The 23373-nt window shown below is 39.5% G+C and overlaps 1 protein-coding gene and 1 long non-coding RNA gene across 4 annotated transcripts in view; one reads left to right on the top strand and one right to left on the bottom strand.

Annotated features, from left to right (window-relative positions):
• Positions 1-23373, top strand: part of phkb (phosphorylase kinase, beta) — a 103966-nt gene that overhangs the window by 8263 nt on the left and 72330 nt on the right. For all 3 annotated transcript variants that reach the window (XM_062419705.1, XM_062419715.1, XM_062419725.1), the window contains 5 exons: positions 9581-9719; positions 13608-13707; positions 17682-17789; positions 18603-18683; positions 21801-21916. In XM_062419705.1, the coding sequence (XP_062275689.1) occupies positions 9581-9719; positions 13608-13707; positions 17682-17789; positions 18603-18683; positions 21801-21916 (544 nt within the window). The remainder of the gene's footprint in view (positions 1-9580; positions 9720-13607; positions 13708-17681; positions 17790-18602; positions 18684-21800; positions 21917-23373) is intronic.
• LOC133980884 (uncharacterized) overlaps positions 6286-23373 on the bottom strand; it is a 31595-nt gene continuing 14507 nt past the window's right edge. Inside the window, exons 2-3 of the long non-coding RNA XR_009925190.1 lie at positions 15607-15658; positions 6286-6326 (exon numbers count right to left, since the gene is read on the bottom strand). This is a non-coding gene — a long non-coding RNA (uncharacterized LOC133980884). The remainder of the gene's footprint in view (positions 6327-15606; positions 15659-23373) is intronic.

Genomic DNA, 23373 nt, shown 5'->3' with positions numbered 1-23373 from the left:
CTTCTATGCATCCCCTCAGTTCAGCCTTTTTCTGAAACAGACCAATTGTACTTTTAAATATCTGCCTGTTGTGTTAAGTTTCTGCTGATGAAAACCCAATAAATCTCAACTGCTTTGTTAGCGGTGCTATTCTTCCCTCAAAATCTGTTGACACAACAAGATGTGGAGATATTTGCAGTTCTACATTCAGCAGATAAGTTACAATTTTTTTTTTTAGCTCAAGTTGAAACAGCCACAGAAAGTCCATGATATTAGTGGAGTGAAGCAGTGAATGATGCATCAGATGACCATATAAAAGTTTGGTTTCAAAGTATAAAAAACTGTTAGAAGCCTAGCATTGAGAGCATTCTGAAGCTGGTGCTTTCTACTCACAGGGAATACTTCTTCATATGTTTACCTCATTATTTTAAACTTCAGTCACATTTAAAATGAACAACTAACTGACATTGTAACATTATGAATATGACTGAAAATAAGGAAGGGCATAATAGCTTCAGGGAAAGTGAGCAAAGTTGATAATTCACACAACAAAGGCCACTATCTGATTTGGAGACCAGATGCATCAGGAGCATTCTGACTCAGCAGATGACATCGTTGATTGATAATATATGCTCACTTTGTGGTAATTGTTTGGCATAAGAAATCCCAATGTTGCCAGTTGGGAAAAATTGAGACAAACTGCTCAGTCATTCATAGTCAGGTGAGGAAAAAGCCACCGCTGCACTGCTGGTCAGACAGCAAGTTTAAGTTAGTTGATAATCACCAGATGGACGCACGTTTTACCCAACTAAGTCTACATCAAGTCGTAGTTTAATGTTAGATACTAAACATATGAATTTGTATCAGTGTGTCCATGTGGTTTTCATAGCTGACTGTGACCTGAGAGAGAAATTAATCTGAAAGAGTTCTATCACAATGTAGTTCAGTTCAATCACACCACACCATGCTGCAGTTTCACAGGTTGTTAAAAAGTGCATTTTAGTCTAGAAGACACTCGTTCTCTGATTATAATTCCCCAGGCTTCACCTATAGATCCTGATACAACTGGTAGTTAAAAAGTTACTTTGCTAAAGTTCCAAAACAAATATGTGTTATTTGCTGCTACACAACCTCAGTTTCATTACTTTCTGCTGGTGTCTCTGATTGCTCTGACTCGCATCAGCTGGATTGGTGGTGAGTGACCGCTGGATATTAAACAGCCGCAGGGCTGACAGCTACAAACAAGTCATTAACTGAATCCAAATGAAGTCTCTCACAGAGAAGCTCAGAGCTACAAACATCTAGAAGTGAAGTCGATACCTGTTAAAGCACCTAGTGTGAAGGCACCTTAACAAACTCATGTAAATGACTAGTTGCATGGAGTGCCAGATAAATAGGGCTTAAAAAAACATTTGGTATATCTTTGAGATACACAACCTTTGTCCAGGGATGTTTGAGTTTAAAAATAGTTTTATATTCTTCAATATCTCATTATTATAGCAGTATTAATAGTACTGTTAATATACTCGCCATTGTATTGTAGAAAACATTTTGTGCTGAATTACTAAGTCAGATCATCCTTAATACATAAGTTTTGTTAAATTTGACAACTTAATCCATACTAAACTCTGTCATAAATTATGCAAGGACTATGAACACTTAAGAAGAGCAATAACATTTACTGAGACAAACAAGAAAGAAAAACGCTTTGGGTCAGGATTCGACTCGGGCAGTGGATTTGCTTCAGACTTTACAAGCTACAGGTTTTACCAGCAGTAGCATGACTCGTTTCATTCAACAATTTAAACCGAGGAAAGCTGAAGGTAACTGCCTCCAACTCTGGTGCGGATTGAGGGATTGTGTCCTGTGTGAAAGTGTCTGTTCTGGGCCGGGTGCACCGTTTTCTCGCATGAATACACTGCTGGCAGATATGACACAGCCCGTTGGTCTGCCCTGATGAAGACAGGGCAGTGTGTGTGTGTGTGTGTGTGTGTGTGTGTGTGTGTGTGTGTGTGTGTGTGTGTGTGTGTGTGTGTGTGTGTGTGTGTGTGTGTGTGTGTGTGTGTGTGTGTGTGTCCCTCTGCAAGCCAAGTGTGTGAGTGTGTGTGTGTGTCCCTCTGAAAGCATTGTATGTGTGTGCTTGTGTGTGTTATATGCCCTCGGTGTATAGTTGGTGGGTATTCATTTGGCTGCATGTGTGTGTGTGCATTAAGAAAATGACAGAAGACAATAAACAGAGTTTAGCGTGCAACAGGTGTAGCTCTCAGTTGGAACTGATTTGCTGCTATCAGGGAATGCAGCGCTGCCTCCAGCATCAGCTGTGTTCAAACCTTATAGATTTACGGAGAAAAGCCTCCGCCAGATTACACTATGTCGAAAGCGCAGTGTTGAACATTGGGCTTGCTTAATTGTTGTGTTGGGTGGCGGCTGGAAGCGCTTGTCCAATTCTAGAGGGGAACAAAGCCAACATTGTTATCACTGGCACCCAGACCTGCCTGCCAATATACCTGCTTTCTTTCAGTTTCGGCGAGGAAACGGGGTGGAGAGGGGCGAGATTTGGGTGACGGTGACAAATCAAACCAGTTACATTTTCCTCCTTTCTCTTTCTTTGTTGTTTTGTTGCAAAGCTGCATCCAGCTCAGTCAAAGGCAGTGGTATTAAGCTCACGCTGTCATTGTGATAAGAGACTTGTTTTTACCGTTATCAAGAAAAGAATACCAGGGAGAAGTTTACCTCCATCTCCCATAGTTCATCACTCCATCATCTCTCTTTGTCTTTTCCTCTCCTCCTCTTTCACTCCCTCGCCTCTCTATGGTTTCTTATTTATGTGGCAATGTGGCCACACTCCATTGACTCAGCCTGTTTCCTGATAATACCGGAGGCAGAAGGCACTATTGCTTCGGCGTCTGGCTCACACCGATTAAGGAATGGAGTCATTATGAGCTTGTTGCAAAAAACATTTGTTTATCTGAGCTGCTGTTTTCCTTTACTTTGTTTTTAATTCTTTCCGTTCACTCTTTTTCTTCAACTTCTCTCACAAAAAATAAAAGTTACATTGGAAAAGTTGCAACACTCCCAGTATGGTAAGTTATATTACAAAATTATAGCGTCTATAAATGACTAAGAAGTAACTTTTTAGTCATGTAGCACTGTAGTGGTTTAAACATGTGCTAGGAAACATGCACTACAAGACCATTAGCATAGGCAGAAATTACATTGTGGGTTGGCGCAGAGACAATCAAGTGGGACTAGTACATCTAATACCAATCATTCTTAATAGATTCTGAAACGCATGCTAACCAAAAGAGGCCATTACAACTATACTTGCCTGAATGCACCACAGTTTAATCATGCAAACTTTATACATCTTCAGAGATGATGTTACAGGCACCAAGACGAACATTAACAGCATTGAATAGCCTGGCAGGGCGGTCACATATTCACTCACACACACACACACAGATGGCAGACACAGCAGCATCAGTACACTGGCACCAAAATGCTCAGTAACATTAAAAATGGCACTTGAACATAGCCTGTCACGGTGGTCACATAAAACACAAACACACACACACACACACAGATGGCAGATGCAGCAACATCAGCATGAAATCCAATTGTACAGCAGGTCCCTGTGCTTTAACATGGAGGGGTGAATGTCGTCATTGGAGAAGTCACATGTTGCTGCTAACAGGGAAAGGGCTGAATTAGCAGCCATGTGCGTGTCGTTACTTGGCACTTGATGAAGGTTGACAATGACGGCTGAGCTTAAGATATGTTTTCATCCTCCTCCTCCTCACAATGTCATTTTATGTTAAACTTAAGCAAATGGCTATTTTTCACCATGATTTGTTTATCTGTACCTACATTAAAAGCAGTGTCTTTGCCAATTTTATTGAACATAGTATTGTGTCCACTACTTTTTTACACTAAAACTGAACAGTGCTTAAGGCAGGATTTTTACATTTTGGAAGAGTGAAATGAGAAGATCAATATCAATCTCATGTTTGTGCATTAAGTATGTAGCTGGAGTTGGGACGTGGTTAGCTTAGCTTAGCTTAGCTTAGCATAAAATCTGAGAGCAGCTAGCTCACCCAGCTCTTTCTTAATTGAAAAAAATCTACCAACAATATGCAAAAGTCAATTTTGCTCAATTTACAAGTTGTAAAAATCATAATTTGTGGTAATATAGGGAGTAAAGTGCAATAGACAAGTGCAGGGGAAGAAATTCCAGTCAGAGTCAAGCTAGTTTGCTCCTGCCTTCAGTTTTAAAGCTACACCAAACATCATCTCTGGATTTAAGACCAGGCTGCATTAGATCACTATTGATCTTGTGCTCTTACCTCACTTTAAAAAAAAAAAAGAAAATGACAAACTACTCCTTTATAAAAAACAATACTGAAATATATTTCAAAATGAATGCTTGGTCTGCATTTTCTTTAGTTCAGATCAGGTGGGGTTTTGGCAGTGTTTGTTTTTCATTTAACAGTAAGTCATGTCACAGATGTTATATTGCAGGAAACATAATGACAGCATCAGCAGGAGTAGACAATTTATTATTTAGACCGGCATGCACAATGAATATCACGGCTTGTGTGTTTCCATTCTCCCGTCGAAAGCTGCCTTGAGACTGCACAGATATCATCTTTCTCTTTCTATCTTTCCTCTCTTATTTTGTTCTCATTTCAATCTATCTCTCTGTGATTTTTTTTCCTCTTTGTCATCATCTTCTCTCATTTTCTCCACCCTGTCGGTGCAGTGAAATGGCCCATTGTAAAAAAGCAGACTGTGTGCGTCTGAGACATTAGCTGCTGATTTAGTGGCACATTAACTTGATGGATGGCTACACAGAAAACTCCCAACAACAGTTGATTTGCATCCAGAGAAACTTTCAGTCTGAGAGTGAACAACATTCAGCACTCTCATCATTTATGTTCTGCGTCTAATGATGACTTCTTGAAGATCAAACCTTCAGTCCTTTAAAGCTCCAAAATGAGGGGTATCATGGCCCATCAGATTATTTTATACTGTTTTTCTTTTTTTTTCTTCTTTTTCTTTTTTGTGAAATACAATTTTTGAGTTGACACATTATAGATAAAGATCTTAACCTGTGAGCTTAAGAGAAATAAATGACTATCATACTAACTAGAGTTACTGGAGATGATAAATAGTCTGTCTGAGAAAATGAAATATTGGATAACATATTCATCTTTCCCAAGGCTACATTATATTTCTACTGTGTATATTTTTGTGCAGTTCTACAGTTACTCTAAAAAGGACTGATGATATTTCAAATAATAGCTTTTTGAAACCTATGAACCCACATGTACCTCTTACACTTGAGGATTGTGTTCTCCTTCAAGGCCTGTTCTACTTCACCATGGTTCCCTCTGTTGACACCCTGACATCAGATAATGGACAACACTGTACCAAAGCCATTTATTCATTATGCTTAAACGTGTTTTATAAAAATACATCTCCTGACATGTTCCCAAAAAAACATAAAAGTTCAGTTGAACCCTTTGATGAATGAAGCACACAGGGTCCCACATTTTTGTGCATCGCTTTTGTGACACATTGGGCTTTCTAGAACAGGTGAATTAATGTAATGACCACACTTTCTTCATGTATTTGTGGTTAACGGGACAGACCAGCACTAGCGTGTGATGCAGTGGTTTCTGGTGAGCGTGATGAGCAATAAATCTTACCGCCTTTCACATTGTACCGTTAATGTAGCTGCAGTCAAAATTAGCCTATACCCACAGGCACTGTCCTATTACTGGTTAACATATGAAAGCGGTCCAGACGAACCAGGAGGGGATTGCTCTGCCTCTATGTGTGTGCGCAGTATGTCATCATTTACTCTATGTTGAAACTGTGTGTTGTTACAAGGGCACAAAAATGAGTAAATCCTTCATCCGAGCGTGTTTGTTTTCTTCAGGGTTCATCTTTACAAATGAGACTATGCAGTTTGAGTCAGTACAATGTCCTGAGACGAGTAATAAGCCAAATGTGTAATTGCGTGTGCGCATGTGAGTCCAAACTTAATTTTCATGATACTTGGAGGTGGACTGCATTAGAGCTTTATTAATATTCTGTCTAATTCCCTCATCTACCTTGTTAACTCACTGCCAGTGCAACTGTCATCTCCAGTTCACCAATACACACACACACAAACACAGATAGACATTTCCCATTGCTTTCAGTGCTTTTATTCACATACACACCTTCAGTTTTTTTCCCTCTCTTCCTCACTCACATCCTCTCCATCCCTCTTCCTCTCATCGATGTCTCCTTTCTTCCGTCCCTCTTTCTGTCGTTCTCCTCCTCTCCGTCTCCCTTTTGCTCTGTAACAAACGACAGTGCAGAATGGATGTCCCCTTCATTTGCTCTGGCATAATGTGCTGATGAAAAATGAAGTGATCCCTCCAGACAGATTAGTCATCAGTGAGGGGACCTCTGCAGGAGACGGTGTATGTGTATGCGTGTGTGCGTGTGCGCGTTTGATGTGATTGTGTGAAACCGATAAATCACTTTCCCGGAGGCCTTCTGTTTGAGTGTGTAATATTTCAGCATATATTATTTGAGGGCCACGGTCTGTTCGTATTAAGAGCTTTCATCCGTTGTTCTGTCCTCAGTAACTAATGCTGAGTATGAACTTTGGTGAACTTGGACCATCTTAGTTTATCTTCGCGTGTCCATTTAGTGCAGTAAGACTTTCACAGTCACGCCCTCCCCAGCTGAAAAATGTCTCCCTCCTTTCTAAAGAAATGACCTTGGTTATTACCTACTGTAGTGCTTTCCACTTTGGTGACTGTGGTGACACCAACATGATTAACAGAGCTTGGTACTTTCCCCTTTATAAAACTTGATGCTGGTGCTGTACAGTAGGGATTCAGACTTTTATTTTGCTGTAATTCTTACATCCTAGTAAACATTAACTTGGGGATTTGAATTCAAAACATTGAAGTCCATATCGCGGTTTTTTTGGGCTAGATTTGGCAAAGCAAATTTATTTGTATAACACATTTCGACAACAAGGCAATTCAAAGTGATTTACATAAAACATAAAATGCATCAAGACAGGATATGAAAGTATAAATATAAAACACATGGTAAAATAAAAAGACATTTAGATACGATTTATAAGTGTTACATTGAAAAAAAATGAAGGACAATAAAAAGTTTGGTCTTGGTAAATAGTGTTAAAACAAAAAGACTGAATGTCTAACACTTTGAAATTCAAAGTGTTAGACATTCAGTACTTTTTATTTTTATTTTTACAATGACTCATGGAAATAAAAGGAGAGGAGAAAGTGGGCAAATTAAATATTTAAATGATTACAGCTAAATTATTCAAAAGCTTTAGAGAGTAAATACATTCTGCAACTAATATTTACACAAGTATAAGTCAAGTATCTGTGTTATTTCACATGAATAAGGGATTGGCATGTGTAGTTTTCACTCCAGGCAACTTTCAAGTGACAAGAAGTGTTACTGTTAAAGTCTGAGTTACAAACATCCAACACAAGAGGAAGTTTCCTTGGGTGATTTCAGCATTTCTACTGTCAAGAAACATGGCAGGTCACACAGTCTTGTATTTTGTAGCTTTTTTACATATATGTGAGAATGGTAAAATCTCTAAAAGGAAGAAGTCAGAGGTCAAAGTCAGCAACAGAACACTCTCTGAGCTAGAGTGGGTGCAGTGCTCAGAGATACTTTAGGTATAAATGTGTTTATATGTGTAAACTGATTGATTCTCCAGTTGAAGGACTTTCTCCAAAAATACATAAACTCACTATATTGAATTGGAGTGTTTAAGAAATATGTTACAGAGGGACAAAAAATAAAATGATGAAAAACGATGCCAGAATCTCATGTGAGTCTTAGTTAATCATGTAAGTATATGTGGAGTATGTGCACATCAGCTTGCACAACTCTGTCTTTCGCAAAGAAAACCCACCACACTGACATACACAGTGACTGAGTCTTCTTCTTTAGCACTTCTTTAGCAGCCCAAGTGTTTCAAAGCCAAACAATGGCACCATGAGTCCAAGTGATATTCCATCAGGAACTGTGGATTTTCCTCACTAAAACTGCTGCTGCTATTCACACTTTCAATGTCGTGTGTTCACACTCAACTTGAAGATGCCTCCATCTGTTCCCCCTTCTCACACAAAACATAAACAGAAAGAGCTCTCTTCCAAGCAGCTTTATACTATTAACATTTGCTTATTTTCATCAAAGAAGAACACTTGTCTGCCTAATTTCATTGCCTGACCAAATTCTAAATTGAATTGTTTGATTAGATTAGATTTAATTTGAACCTGAATATGCACATGAGAAAAGGACGAGTGGCAACAGCTGCCACAGCCTGAGGAAGGTCACAGGTCAGGCAGTGCCAGCAGTTGAAGAAAGCTGTAACTCTGCCTGAGTAGCTGGATATATATTACATTTCATCTCTTCACAAATACAGACCAGAGTAGAAAAACAAGGGCAGAAACACAGAAAGTACATGCTGGAAGTCAAAAGCTGCATGACTCCTCCTCTGATTTGCTATGTCATCACTTTTATAACCAGCAAAATGAAATGGGTCCATTGTTGCTCTCGTACATGAGCATCAGGATCAAAAGTTGTTTAAAAAAGCATCTGGTAGAGAGTGGTGTAGCTGTGTGTGGACTGGTGCTGCTTTAGAAAGCGCATCACCTCTGTGTAGGAGTAAATAGAGACTAGCTGAGGTCATGTAATGTGTGTGGCTGTTTTTTTACCTTTTTGACTTCAGTCGACTGACAGACATACATGTACACAATCCCCCCAAAAACACCTGTCATATACTGTATGCATCCAATTATAGAAGTATGATTGAAAAGTGATTTACCCTCTGTACTTTTGTTACACACCAGACTGCTAAGATATTACACACTGATTCAGAGTTAATAGCTACTCTTAAATCTCTTAGGGGTCCTGTGGTCCATCAGAATTGTCAGGACATTTAATTTTAATTTCCCCTGATTGATCAAACTATTTTCTTGTGTCGTACCAAGTTTGCTGCTTACATACCAGCACGATTACAGTGAAAATGCATTATTGTGTGCATGGAGGCATACCCTGATATGACTAACTGAGTATGGGCATCCAAGTAAATAATAAGTTCAAGGGAGGGTAATAATGGAGACGCATTCAATTGTATTATATGAACTGAACTGAATTGTCCTGCCATCTCATGGGATTATTAGAAACCTTACAAGGCATACATTTTTTTTCAGTACAGCATATTATGTGCAGCTAATAATCATGTAAGATAAAATGAAAATTACTATGAGTGCTGCTTAAGTTGTTGGGTGACCTATTTTCACTCAGACTTTAAGCTGAAGTAACCATAGGACAAACGTTTAACTATGAATAATGTACAGTTTATTACTACCTAGAGAAGCAGGGCTTTAAATTTGAGAGTGACAACTTTTTAATTGTTTTCCAAATGTGCCCCGGTCTGCCTCACACCCTGTTCAAATGTTTCTAGACTCACCAGTTATGCCAAAATACTGTTGTGTCACCGCCACTTCCTCTGTCTCTCTTTTTCTCTTCCTCTCTCTCTTCCCAGTCAAGGAAACCATTCTGTACTACCAGAGTCCCACCACAGGGCTTTTTCCAATCAAGACATGCTCCACCTGCAAGGACGCCAAGGTCCGGGACTGCCTGTACTGTGCTGCTGGTGTCTGGGCCCTGGCCCTGGCCTACCGGTTAGTACACCACACACACACACACACACACACACACACACACACACACACACACACACACACACACACACACACACACATATCCTGATAACCATTTCAGGATCTTTTTCATTTGTGCAGAATTGATTGTACATGTGACTGCGATGTCTGACACTTCATTTGTGTTAATTATCACAGGTTAATTGGAATTTAGCCTTCCTGCTTGGCTGACTGTTGAATGAAGTGCTCTTGTCATTCAATGAATCTGAAATAGCAGTGCACACTAAATGTTCACATACACTATCTCCAACAGGTTTTAGAGGACTTTTTTTTATTTATTTATTTTTTAAATTTTTTATAAAAGGCACCAAATAATATCTCGAATAAATCCGGGATGTAACCTCAATTACACCCCAAAACTATGGTGAACACTACCAATAGATATGAGGGAAACCAGCTCACTAATGCTGTGTCTCAAATCATGTACTTCTGTATTTACACTTTATACTTCGATTATTAAGTGTTACACAAGCTATCTTGCTAACGCTAGTTTGCTAACTAGCTAATCGTCATTTCCGGTAAGTACACAACAGCCATGTTTGATTTGAGACAACTCTAGCCTGTTGAAATTTGCGCACTACACAAGTACATAGTGTACACAGTATATTACGCAGAAGTGTACTGACAGAAGTATGTACACAGCGTACATATTTTTAAAAGAAAGTTAAAACTTACTTCTTCACTTTAGCATTTAACTAGCTTTTCTGTCAATCATTTTCACACTGATGCACTACTGCATTTCTGTTTAAATGTTGTAGTTTACTATTTTTTATTTATATTCTATTATTCTATTTTTTAGCTACTTTAGTAAGTATTTTTACTACTTTACTCTTTCTAACCTAACCCATTAAACTAAGATGAACACTGTAAAAAATGGACTTGAATGTATATCACCACAGTAAACACGTTGTGAAAAACACACTAAAATGGATGGATTAATAGCCTTTTGTGCTGTTTTAGAGAATTATGTGTAGAATAGTCCAAGAAACTTTTGGTCCAAATAGTTTTCTGCACTCCTGTGTCACTTCTTCTCTGACATACTGTTTTGTTCTTGCTCTCTTCTGTTTTATGCTCACTGACCCTGATCTTCAATCTGTCTCTGTGATTTGAAGCCTTTGTTTTTAAACTCACCGGGATCATTGCTCCAAGGAGAACACTTCGAAAAATTCATTTCGAACCATCTGTAGTCCCCAAACTCCTTTTATCAACTGTCCCTGCTCATTTCTCAGCGATTAGTTTCCAGGGAAAAGAACACTTCCACAAAATGAGCTTGTAATAGGCCAAAGAGAGAGCGAGAGAAGAGAGAGAGATAGAGGGGTGAGAGGAGGACAAGAGAGCGAGAGAGAGAGAGAAAGATGTGGCTAAAAAACAGAGGAAGACTGAGACTTGGAAGAAAGAAAGACTGAAGGAGAAGATAGGACGAGAGAGTTAGATAGTAGTGAGCAGAGAGTGAGATCAAGGGAATGGAGCGATAACTGAGAAGAAGAAGAAGAAGAAGTAATGGGAGATGGAGAGAAAGACTGAGTGAAAAAAAATGAGATGGAAGGGGGAAGACAGAGGGAAGGAGAAGGGTAAAAATAGAGTGTACTGCAGTGATGTGACCAGCGGCAGATCCCTGTCATCAGTCATGGCTGCCTCCTATTAGAATTGTCACTGGGATTTAATTAAGATGATTCTCATCTGACAGGCTTGGCTAGTGCCATTACTTACTTCTCGCCCAGCTACAGTGTGTGTGTGAGTGTGAGAGAGAGAGAGAAAGAAAGAGAGGGGGAAAGAGAGAGAGAGAGAGAGAGAGAGAGAGAGAGAATTGGTGACTAAACAGTTGAATTAGCCACAAACACCTATTACACACCTTTGCCCACTCACTTTTTACTCTTTACATGGTTTAATTAATTTAGTTATAAATAAATGAGGGGTCAGTCATCTGTTTCCACTAGTAAGAGGAGTTTTAATAATTTCTTGTAGCTGTCTAATCTTTATGACCCCCTTTATATTTGCTTGATTAGTTATAATTACAGTTTCCGTCAGTGCAGCCTGGATCATCTTGTGCATCATGCATATTACATGTATAGTACTTGTAGTCAAGTAATTAGGGCTCCATACTTGGAAACAGGGTGTCCAGAGATGAAAAGCTGCCGGTTTTGTCCTCTAACTGCAACTGGTTTTGAAGTGGAGGGTCACGTCTAAAAGACAGTGTGATTAATCCACCGTGTACCACTGAAATTTAAACAAGTTTCAGCTCAGCGGCTCAGCTTTCCCCCGTCGATACCAAAAGTCATTATTAACATGACCTTTGTCGTGTGCATCTGAAATCTGCCAGCCCTGCCAGGAGTGTGCTGACTGCCACTGTAGTCACTGCAACCATAATTGATTGACTTCTGAGTGGTATCTTACAACCCCCCCCCTCTCTCTCTTAAGGACTGTACACAGCAGCTACTCTGGTCAAGGCCTTAAATGCTTGAATGTACCCAAGTGAATTATTGCCACAATTACCACTAATTGTAAAGCCTGGAAATGGATTTCTCAGACATTTTGTGATCAGTGAGGAATAAAAACAGACTAGATTCACATTGCAGTAAGAAGTTGCATATTTATTATTGCACAAATTGATTCTATTAAACTGGACACACTAATCTTTGGAAAATTACTGACAGTGTGCTGTAGGCTGAGAGAAAATTCTAAAGCAAATTCCAGTCATTCAGCACTTGATAGTTTTTTTGTCTGGTGGACAGAAATATCCTAAAAAGAAATAATGTGTGCACAAGCATTATTAGTCAAGACTGCAAAGGACCTTAAATCAAGTGACCTTAAATCAATCACTTCTTCAAATGGTCTTGGTGGGGCTGTTTGGTCCAATTGACAGCTTTCACATTAGACCTGTGCTGTCAGAAGCTAAGCTGGTGTGAGGATGTTATTTTTTCTGGTATTAATAGTTTTGGTGCTTTTGTATATACATATATACATATATATTTGTGAAGCACAAGTTTGCAGCATTAAGTTTGGCTTGAATTGACTCTCATGGTGCACTGACTTAAAATGATAATTAGAGCTTCAACAATTAGTCAATTCATTTAGCGTCAGAAAATGAAGTATTTTAATAATCAATTAATTGTTTTGAGTCATTTTTAAAGGAAAAAAATGCTAAATTCAGTAAACTGAATATTTTTGGGTTGTGGACTGTTAGTCGGGATAAAATAAGACATTTAAAGTTGCATCTTGGGTTTGGGGGAATGATGATCAACATTTTTCTGATATTTGATTAATCAGTAATGAAATGTCCTAATTGCCCTAGCAGAAATGATAGTTTATTACAAGATGGACCTTATTTTTGTAGATTTTGTCTGATGTTTTATAACACAAGGATATTGTTAAAATGAATGTTTTCTTGTGATCAATTTTTTATAAAATTTTCCAAGTGGAAGCTACAGCCCAAAGCAGCCAGACTATTACAATACACTTACAATGAGCATGAACGGCAGAAAATGGAGGGATGGATGGATGGATGGATAGATGGATGGATGGATGGATGGATGGATGGATCCACCTCAGTTTACAGACTGACCTCCTGCTTTAACTCTGACCTACTTACATACTTGCTTTAGCTGTGTGTACATGCAGTTTTCCTGTGGAATAATTGATTAATGAATTATTACAGGATTAGCAACATTTTGGGTGCTCACTTTCGTTTCTCCAAAAAAGGTTGTGTATATAATCAGGCTAGTGAGTTCATCTAAACTACAAACTACACCAATAAGTACCAACAATGAAGAATTATCTTGTAAAATCACCCAAACTTCATCATACATTAATTGTTTGTCCGTCCCACATGTTCTCTCTCTCTCTGTGCAGGCGCATTGATGATGATATGGGGCGTACCCATGAGCTGGAGCACTCAGCTATCAAATGCATGAGGGGGATCCTCTACTGCTACATGAGACAGTCTGATAAGGTGAGTTTTCAGCCAGTGCCCCCCCCTCTACACTCATCTCCCGCTTTTACTCTGGGTGTTTGCATAAAAGCACACAGCAATTACACACTGTATTACAGATCAAAGGTGTACTCCTGAGCCGCTATTCATCAAAGCCTCTCGAATATGGAGCACTGGACACATCTGTTTCCCCTTTCATATCATGACAAGTGACAATAGGAGCCAGTTGCTTTAGTCCTGAGGGCTTAATAACCGGCAATCTGTTAATTGCCAAAGACTTTTGCTCCCTGAGAGGGAATTTTACGCCACGTCTGCCGGAAATCTGATGCATGCGTGTGAGTAGGCCGTAAATGAAAAACACACCATTATATACACTGATAGCAGAGCCTGATACGTCCTCTTTTTTTTTTTTTTACTGTCCCACATGTACTCCATCTTTTAATAGACCGGCCTGCCCATGTCACCGTGCACCTACATGTGTGCAGTGTGTGAGCCTTTGAAAAGCCGTCCTGTTTCATTTTTGCCTTGACCTTGACAACCTAATTTAGGGGAGAACTTTTCTGCGTCTTAATTACAAAGCTGCGTTTACACAGTTAATTACACAGAGCAGCGTTCGTTACGGCCCCGTCTCCAACACTTACAGAGAACATGGTGTTTTTAATGGAGACGTGACACGGGGACACCGCTGGGCAAATAACACAGGGCAAACTCAGCAGCTGGGCTCTGATGTCTGTCTATAGCCTGGTACAGTATGAGAAACCAAGGACAAGGTTTGTTTATTAGCTATGACAAATAAATAGCTGGTAAACATATGCCTAAAGTGTAGAGCCACAGGTTGCAAATGTATGATACTGTAAGTTTTTTAGGCTGCCAAAACCACGTCAGGTCAGGGTTATGTGAAAGATTCATTATTTTTGGATAAATATTGAAAAACTCAACTTGTGTTGACTTTCCCTGTCCTTATTGAGTTTCCTAAACATAACCATAGAACATGGCCAAATCTACCAGACGGGCAATCTGGGCAAGTGCTCAGGGGCCCTTGAGCAGAAAGGGGGCCCTAAATGATGGATGATTTTATTTTTTGTCAGGCTCCACAGAAAAATGACACAAAACTTGATGTCCAAAACAAAATACGGGGTTATAAGGTTTCACCCGACAGCCGCGTTATCAAATTGGAATAAAATAAAAGTTTTTTGGGGGAGTTTCAGCACCCAGGGGCCCTCGGGGGTACTAATGCATCTTTGCCATAGAAATATCATACACACTTTTGCTGAAGAGAGCAGATACTTGAGGGAAAAGTAACAATTATACTGTATGCCTTTGATGCAGATGAAAGCGTAATCCAGACAGCATCTCTCAAAACATATATTTGCTAATGCAAGTAAGTTATATACATAATATTTAAAAGACAGGATAGCTAGACAGGCTGATAGAAAATGACGAGCCAGGTAGCATGAAGGCTATGAACAAAACATAATGTAACACCCCTGGAGGTAACAAGTTCAACACAGTTTATTCTGAGTGAAATGCCTAATATAAGTAAGTTTCTACAGCTTTTTCAAATGTAAATGAACTATCACCTTCTCGCTGGGAGATTTTCTAACTTTTGCAGTGTGTACACATTTGCTGTTTTATCATAATTTCAAGTACCTTGGGGTTCCTGAGACTCTGAAAGATGTTGCTTGCGGTGACAACAGCTCCGTTTTAGTTTATTCTAACTCATTAGCTCGCCTTAGATTTATAACCCTTAACTTTACTGTTCTGGTTCACTTTCACTGCTCTCATCACGTTGTGTTTGGACTCAGCAGGGGGTTGTTTCAGGTAAAAAGCAGCTAAAAAGACACCATACACTACCTACCAAACACCAAACAGCAGACTGACAGATATAACGACAAGATGTTGAAAAGGTGAAGTATTTACCAGCTGAAGATTCAGATATTTCCCTCAGTAGTTGCTGGACACCAAACCAAAGCTGAAAGGAGAGTGAATATTGGATTTACATTCATATGATGGACACAAACACAACTTCAAATGAATGCTAATGTTGCTCTCCTGCTGCTCCATGTGCAAATAAGCCACTGATTCTATAGGGTGATAAAATCTCAATGTTATGTTTACAGCTTGTTACACTACCCCCAAGTGGCCCAAAAAATCAATTAATGCAGATGTTCAGTGTAAAAGTGTATATTGATGTCTTCTTTTTAGTTGCCAGTCTGCTCATCTACAGTACTGCTGTATATCACGCTCCATCCCCAGTGTTGGAAAATCAAACGTATTTCCTTTGCCGCCAAGAATAACAATGAATAGGCTAGCGACTGATTGGTTTGATGAAATATAAGAGTTTAATGCTGGTGATAAATGTAAAATAAATGCACGTAGCAGCAGGTACTGAAGTATTTTTGCTAATTTGAAGCTCATATTGGCGCATTGCAGCACTCAAAACAACAAGCAAGATCTGGAGCTTCTCAGAATACCCCGAGAGTATAGCCACTTGACACCGGAGCGAGGTTCAGAGAGACCTCTTCATAAAAGTAGGTTTTATAGAAACATAAACAGCAGCACCTATTGTTAGCTGCTGACAGAGGTGGCTCCCTTACTCTCTTTCTCTCCCTCAGCAACTCCCACAAACACTCACTCACACGCACACATGTATTAGCCGCTGTAGGATGACAAGAAGTGGAGCAGTTTCAAGTGAAAGTGGGACAGCGGGTCTCCACTATGACCTGACTAAGGAGAGAGAGTGAGAAAAGAGAGACAGAAAGGTGGGCAACAGAAGTGTGTCAAAGGAAAGAAAAAATGAGGGAAAAGGGGGGGAATTTGAGGAAAGATATAAATACATGGAGAGCAAGAGGGAGAGTGAATAACAGAAAGCACTGGGGGGGAAAAAGGAGGGAGAAATGCGGAGAGGTAGAAAAAGAAAAATGGAAACAGCAAGGGGGGGCTTGATGATGGAAAGGGCCACGAGAGAGGTGGAGAGAAGAGAAATAAACGAGGTAAAAATGGGACAAAGGGCCAATTATTTATAACTCTGCGCGACGGGGCTGGCGGCACAGCTGTGATTCGGTGTGTAGTGGAGTCAATGCGGCAAACACAAAGCCACCAACAAACCACTGAGCACAAAACTCGACTAACGTGTTGTACAAGCCTTTTTTTAAAAACATGTTTGTTAAAAAACATTAGATTTTTGGCCTAAATCTGACCCTTTTATACTGATACCACTTGGGCTTTTCTGGATTCATACAGTCCAGAATATTAGGGAAATGAATATGGCATCAATGTCACAAGTAGCAGATATATTTCTTCATTAGAGGCACCAATAAAAGTTAGCATGGACTTGAAATGACAACATGTTCTAAAGAGAATATATATGTGCCACTTTTGAGGAAAGATTGCGTTGGAAATAAAAGTGGAAGGTTTTGAAGCATTTGAAATGTATTGAAACATTTAAAAGAATTGAGGTTTTAGCTAAAGTTGAGGCACTGAAAGAAGTTGAAGTGGCGTTTGAGATACAGGTGCTAAGCTTATACTGAAGTGTCAGTGGCTGTGAAATAGCTGAAAGGAGTTGAAGTGGCAGTTTAAACAGAGGGAATAGATTAATGGAAATCAATTTAAGTGGCAGATTATTTTAAGCAATGAAAGAAGTTGGAGAGTCCATTGAAGTTCTGGCACTGAATGGAGTTGAAGTGTCAGTTGGGGTGTTGATGAGTGAGGTGTCAACAAAAAGATATGGGTTGGTTAGCCTTGTATCCCACATAACAATGCATTCATTGGAGAATAAAAGTCATAAGCAGATGTTAAGAAAGTTCACGCATTTACTTATTACACAGGGATCCAATTACGTGTTTGAGATTTCTAACGTATTCAAGGCTGCAGCTGTGGTAAAATCTATCTTTTATGATGAAATGAATTTCTGGAGCCGATGGCTTTCTGTCTCTCTGTCTCTGCTCCCATCTCTCTTTCATCTTTTACTGAATCTCTGTGTGTCCTTGTACCAGGTGGAGCAGTTTAAACAGGATCCCAACCCCGCCAAGTGTCTGCACTCAGTGTTCAATGTGGACACCGGTGACGAAGTCTACGGCTACGGAGACTACAACCACCTGCAGGTCAGCCAGCAAGCACGCAATCTCAGAATCGACCCAAACATTAAATGAAGGAATGAAACTACATTTTTATATTTAATTCATGTAAAATGTGTGTGTGTTTTGGATATTTCTAACTGTCCACCTCAGTTTTATATGGTCCATAGGTTTCATCAAAAGTGATAACAATTGTATTATGTTTTTGTGGTCAGGACTTTGCTAAGGATGAATGAACATCAGCATTAACAAATGAGTCAATCGATCTCTTAGTGAGAGATTTTGTTTTTGAGTGTCACGGAAAAATGCCCATAAAAAAATACCTCCAACCGCTGGCCATGCATGTACGGTTGGAAAATTGACTTGTCCGCAGAGGTGGATATGCATTAAATTTGCACTTAAACGACTTCTGCTTCTGTCAATGGTATTGACAGAGGTCAATTTGGTGTGTAACGTTTGACTGGAGGCCGATATTTCAAAGCAAGATAGATAGAAAATCAAATAAAACCACAAGGTTACTTGGCCGTGACAAAGGAAAACTCGAAAATCATCAAAGCTGTAAATATGTTAAATACTTAGTGTGTATCCATTTATTCCCTCAGTGTTAGTTCTTTTCCAACGTCAACCATGAAGTAAATTGTGTTATTGATGATACCTGGTCCAACGCTAAAGGCATAGTAGCTAATATAAAGCTTATGTCTCAGTCTCTACACAATGCAGGACATCAAAGGCAGCTATATTGACGAATTTGGAAATATCACACAGTGCACAAATGACAGTCATTTTTGTTAATGGTATCTCATCTACTTCATCATCTCCCACTCTCTGTCATTGCTGCAGATCGATGCTGTTTCTCTGTTTCTGCTCTACCTGGTGGAGATGATCTGCTCTGGTCTGCAGATCATTTACAACACTGATGAGGTAAACAAGACGCCAAAATGACTGCCAAAAAGGATCGATTCTGGACACGGGGGATTTACACCCCCTCCTGTTTATTGGCCTGATATTTTCTCACCACTTTACTTCCAGCAATCAGTTTCTATCTTAGGTTACAGACTATTATGAAGCAACTTTTAAAAATCATTTTATATCGAACAAAAAAAACCACTTCCTCATGTCCCTCTGGAGTTTTCTGCTTTTCCCCTATTGTCTATATTGATTTTGCTGTATATATTTAAAAATACATATATGCAGAGCCATTTGAAATCCATATAAAATGACCACTGACATAACGTTTGACAAAGATTTGGTTACTCCAGGTGTTTTTTCTTTTTTTATCCATGCTTGTAGCTTAACTATAATGTAATTGATCTTCAGTAAAAACATGCAGACATTCACAGCTTGCTAATTTCCCCCTGTTGAATTGTAAAAACTTTGATGATCCCCTCGCTTCTCATCTTGCTCCCTGCATGACTTAACATGACATTGCATGACATCTTTGAATACTGTCATTCTATAATGTATATACATCGTCATAGCCGACAGTTAAATCTCTTGAAGCATCTCTAAACTCTCCCCTGTGAGTCTGCGTGTACGTACATGAAAATTCTTGTTGTGAAAACATTTATTTTTGTACAAATGAAAGCTAACAGGATACATAAATCTGAGATCATGTGACGCTAGCTCGTGAAAATCCAACTGGATCTATCAAGTAAGACCTAAAGGGTTACTAAAACCACTTAGATGAACCCTAAATCCCCTACAGGTATCTTACCACGAACAGGATGAAGGGACAATATCTCATTTTTATAGCTCGGCTCACATTTCTGTTTTTGCTGAGCCGCTCAATTGACTTTCAGCAGGGAAACGTTTCGATGATTTCATTGTGTAGGCTTAAATGTCCTCATGGGAATCTAAGGGGAAGCGTCTTATTTGGCTTTGTCTTTTTTTTTTCTTTTTTTTTTTAAAGAAAACACTGTTGCTTTGAATGGTATCTTCCCTACAGTGCTTTTTTTGTCTCTCCTTATGTACAATCCTTAATAAAACAACAAAGCAACGTGGCTGTTACGTTTACACACTGCACTGTTTATTGTGCGGCCCTCAGGAGCAGTATGAACATTAATTCTGTTAGTTTTTATAGTCTGCTCATTCACAGATTTACTTACTGCCACTGAGCGCTGGAATTTTGTGCCGCCGGTGAAGGAATCCATTTGTTTACTAGATTGGGCTTTTTCTTTAGGAAAGTAAGGACATGGTAAAACATTATGCCACTAACCAATTAAGAGCGTGCAGTCTTCACTTTGTTTACAGAAAACACTCCTAATAACCTAATAACCACTCATTTTTCTCCATTTCTCACTCCTGATGGCGAACAAATTGACAATGTAACTTTTTTTATGAGGGCAGTACAGCATTAATTTGCATGTTTATAAACTGCTTATGAGGTGGTGTAATTCATGCTAAAGCAGTCTTAACACTCCCCCCACCACTACCACCTCCACCACCACCACCATCATCCTTGTATTAACATACATCAACTCCAGTGAGCAAGAGGCCTTTTGATTTGTGCTCCCACTGAACACTGTTTGAAATGTGTTTACCAATCAAATTATGATGGTTTTGTTGTTAGCTGTTGCTGCTTGTGATATCCATTGGCGTTTTACGTGACTGAGCTGGAAGCTGCATTGCAGTACTTTTTTTTCTTTTTTTTTCTTTTCTCAAAGTGGTATAGAAAGGCTACCGTGTGTCCTCTGAGAAGATGCACTATCGACCTCCTCCCAGATGCCATTTTCAGTTTCATGCAGCATGAAATGGAGCGTCTCATTAGCCTTTGTGTGTGTGTGTGTGTGTTGTTTTTTTCCCCACGTATCACGGGTGTGTGCATTTTTCAACCGCTGGCACATGAGTAAAAGCAGCAGTAGTATGCCTCTGCAAATGTGTTCATACACGCCTCGCCCCCAAAAAAAATAATAATAAAAAGCAGACCTGGCAGGGACGGTCATCGAGCAGCGGAGAGACGGAGAGGCTCGTTTGGCCGGTGGGCAGTAACATTCATTAAGATACCATTAAGATACTAAAAAGTTCCCCTCGTTAATCACTATGCTCATAAAACCCCCAAATAACAGACCCGGCAAACACCTTTTCTCTTTTCTTGCTCAGCCTTCGCTTTGCTCCCTCTTTCCCTGCCCTCCTTCGCAGTCTGGCCTATTTAAATCCTACACAGGTTCTATCTGCTTCTCTCCATCTCTTTCTTTCTCTCCTTCTCTCCCCAGCTTTGTCATTTTAGATTAAATCTCCCATCAGTCAAGCACACATACACGCGCACACACCCACATGCGTGCGCTACTACTTTCAGGACTTTTTAATGATTGAAGGCCTTTAAGTCATGCCACATTTTATGTCTCACCACTTTTAGGTTTTTCTAGATGTGCCTATTGATTTTGACATGTCTCTCAGACACACTGTCTTTCTCCAAAGCCGGTACAGACTGGACGATAGATATGAGAAACTCCCTAACTCTGCTAATTACTAGTTTGAAAGCGTGAGTCCACCGTTTGGTTGGTACTGAAATCAAGGACACTACTGATGAGTTCTCAGAGTCGGCGATGAAAGGGCGATGCACTGATAATTACATTTTTCGCTATAAATGGATGTTGGGATGTGTGTAAAAGCAATGCAGTTACAGTATAGCTTCACATTGCTGCCACTCTTTACTATTTAATTACACCTCGTCAGTGGCTGCGGGGTGAGTTTAACCTTGAGCGTTGATGAGGAATCAGCTTTTCTTGTCCACTTTACTCACCTTTATAATGAGAGGTAGAGTTACACACATCACCCCAGATCAATATCAAAGGTCACTCATTACCGTATATATGAGCGTACGTGTGTGTGAGGCTGTGTAGCTGCAGCTTACATTATGAGTGTGTGTTAGGAGTGAAAATGTTAAGATGAATTGAGAAAAAAAAGTACCTGCAGCTCTAGTTTACGGATGTGTATCTGTATGTGTATGTATGCCATGTTTGTGTGCAGGTGTCTGTGTTGCATCTATTCCCAGTGTCCCATGCCTTCCTGTGTTTGATGTGTGTTCTCTTTGTGCAGGTTGCCTTCATCCAGAACTTGGTGTTCTGTGTGGAGAGAGCCTACAGGGTGCCTGACTTCGGCATGTGGGAGAGAGGCAGCAAATACAACAACGGCAGCACAGAGCTGCATTCCAGGTCAGTCGAAAGCTCTGCAACACGCAAGAATTGTGCAAACATGAATGTAAAAATGAATGATATGTGTATTTAAAAACTGATACCAAATGAAACTGCCCAATGTCTCCATAAAGAACCACTTTGCTGATTTCACCCTTTTTTCCCTGCGTATTAGTCATAGTGGTGCATACTGTATGTACAACATCCACTACACTTACACTGATATTCTCCGTATTGCAGTTGCCAGCTGTATCAGTGTAGTTTACCATCCACCAGTGTAAACTGATGTCAATGCATGACAGAAAAACTACTGGCAGTGTTTGACTGAGATATGTTTCATTTTCCTCAGGGGAAAGCACACTGTAGCAAAAAAATGCATCACTGTGATGATTCTGTTGCCCACACCAGTGCAGAGAGTGTGTAGGTGTGTGATACCAAGAGGCAGAAAGAAAGAAAAAGTGAGATAAACAGTCGGGACGAAAAAAGCAACAAGAGAGCAGCCGACTATGAAAAGTATCCTAAAGTAGAGTCAGTATAGTCAGTGATGCAGGTGTATATATCAGGATTTGTAAGAGTCAGGAATGTCTTATGTAATAAAAACAAGAAAAATCCACTGTATAGACATTGAAACCTTATTTACATGATTAGGGGACCATACAGTATCTTAATGATTCTTCAAGACCACTTCCACATAATCTTTTTTTAAGAAAGCAGTATGACTGAATGATGATTAGAACGAGATGGATGGAGGGAAGGAAGCAAGATATACAGTAATGGAAGTGAAGTAGGGGAGTTGAAGGAGGGAATGATGTGAGATGAAGATAAAGGGACAAATAGAAAAGCCACAGAATGTATGGAAAAAGCGTGAGATGGATGCAGTGATAGTGTTGTCCTCCTCTGGCTGAAAGCTGTTATGATTGATGACATATTTGTACCTTCCACTCTGCTTTGCCATTTTCAGCAGGGCTTCAGTTGAAGGGCCTCTACAGAGAGGGCTCAGAGCTGGCAGTGTTTGTTTACATTGTTATTGACGTCAGGCAGTTACATTTACAACAGCAGAGCGCTGAACTGTACAGCACTAAAAATGTGTATTTCTCTAATTACTGACGATAACAGCATGAAGTAATTTTCTTTATGAATGTCTGCTCTAAAATGATTATAAGACTGAAATATTTGTTAAACACCCTACATCCTTTCATCAGCAGTTATTTGGTCTTCTAACTGGTGGGTGTCTCCAAATGATCCCTATAAAACAGCATCTTTTATTTATATATACATTTAAAGGGGTAATCCAGCAATTTATTACTGCACTTCCATTAAATGATTACTCATATTTACTTCACATTACATACACATTATTAAAGACACTTTAAGACTTTTATAGTTTTGTAAATCACTTTCCAGGAAAATACAGTATCTTCACCTTCATAAAGTATGAATCCAGTTAACTTTTTACACAGCTGCCAAGCAGACATCAT

The sequence above is a fragment of the Scomber scombrus genome, chromosome 1 (genome assembly GCF_963691925.1).
Source record: "Scomber scombrus chromosome 1, fScoSco1.1, whole genome shotgun sequence".
Lineage (NCBI taxonomy): Eukaryota > Metazoa > Chordata > Actinopteri > Scombriformes > Scombridae > Scomber > Scomber scombrus.
Note: the sequence above shows the minus strand (reverse complement) of the source record. Positions and strands in the feature narration are given on the sequence as shown.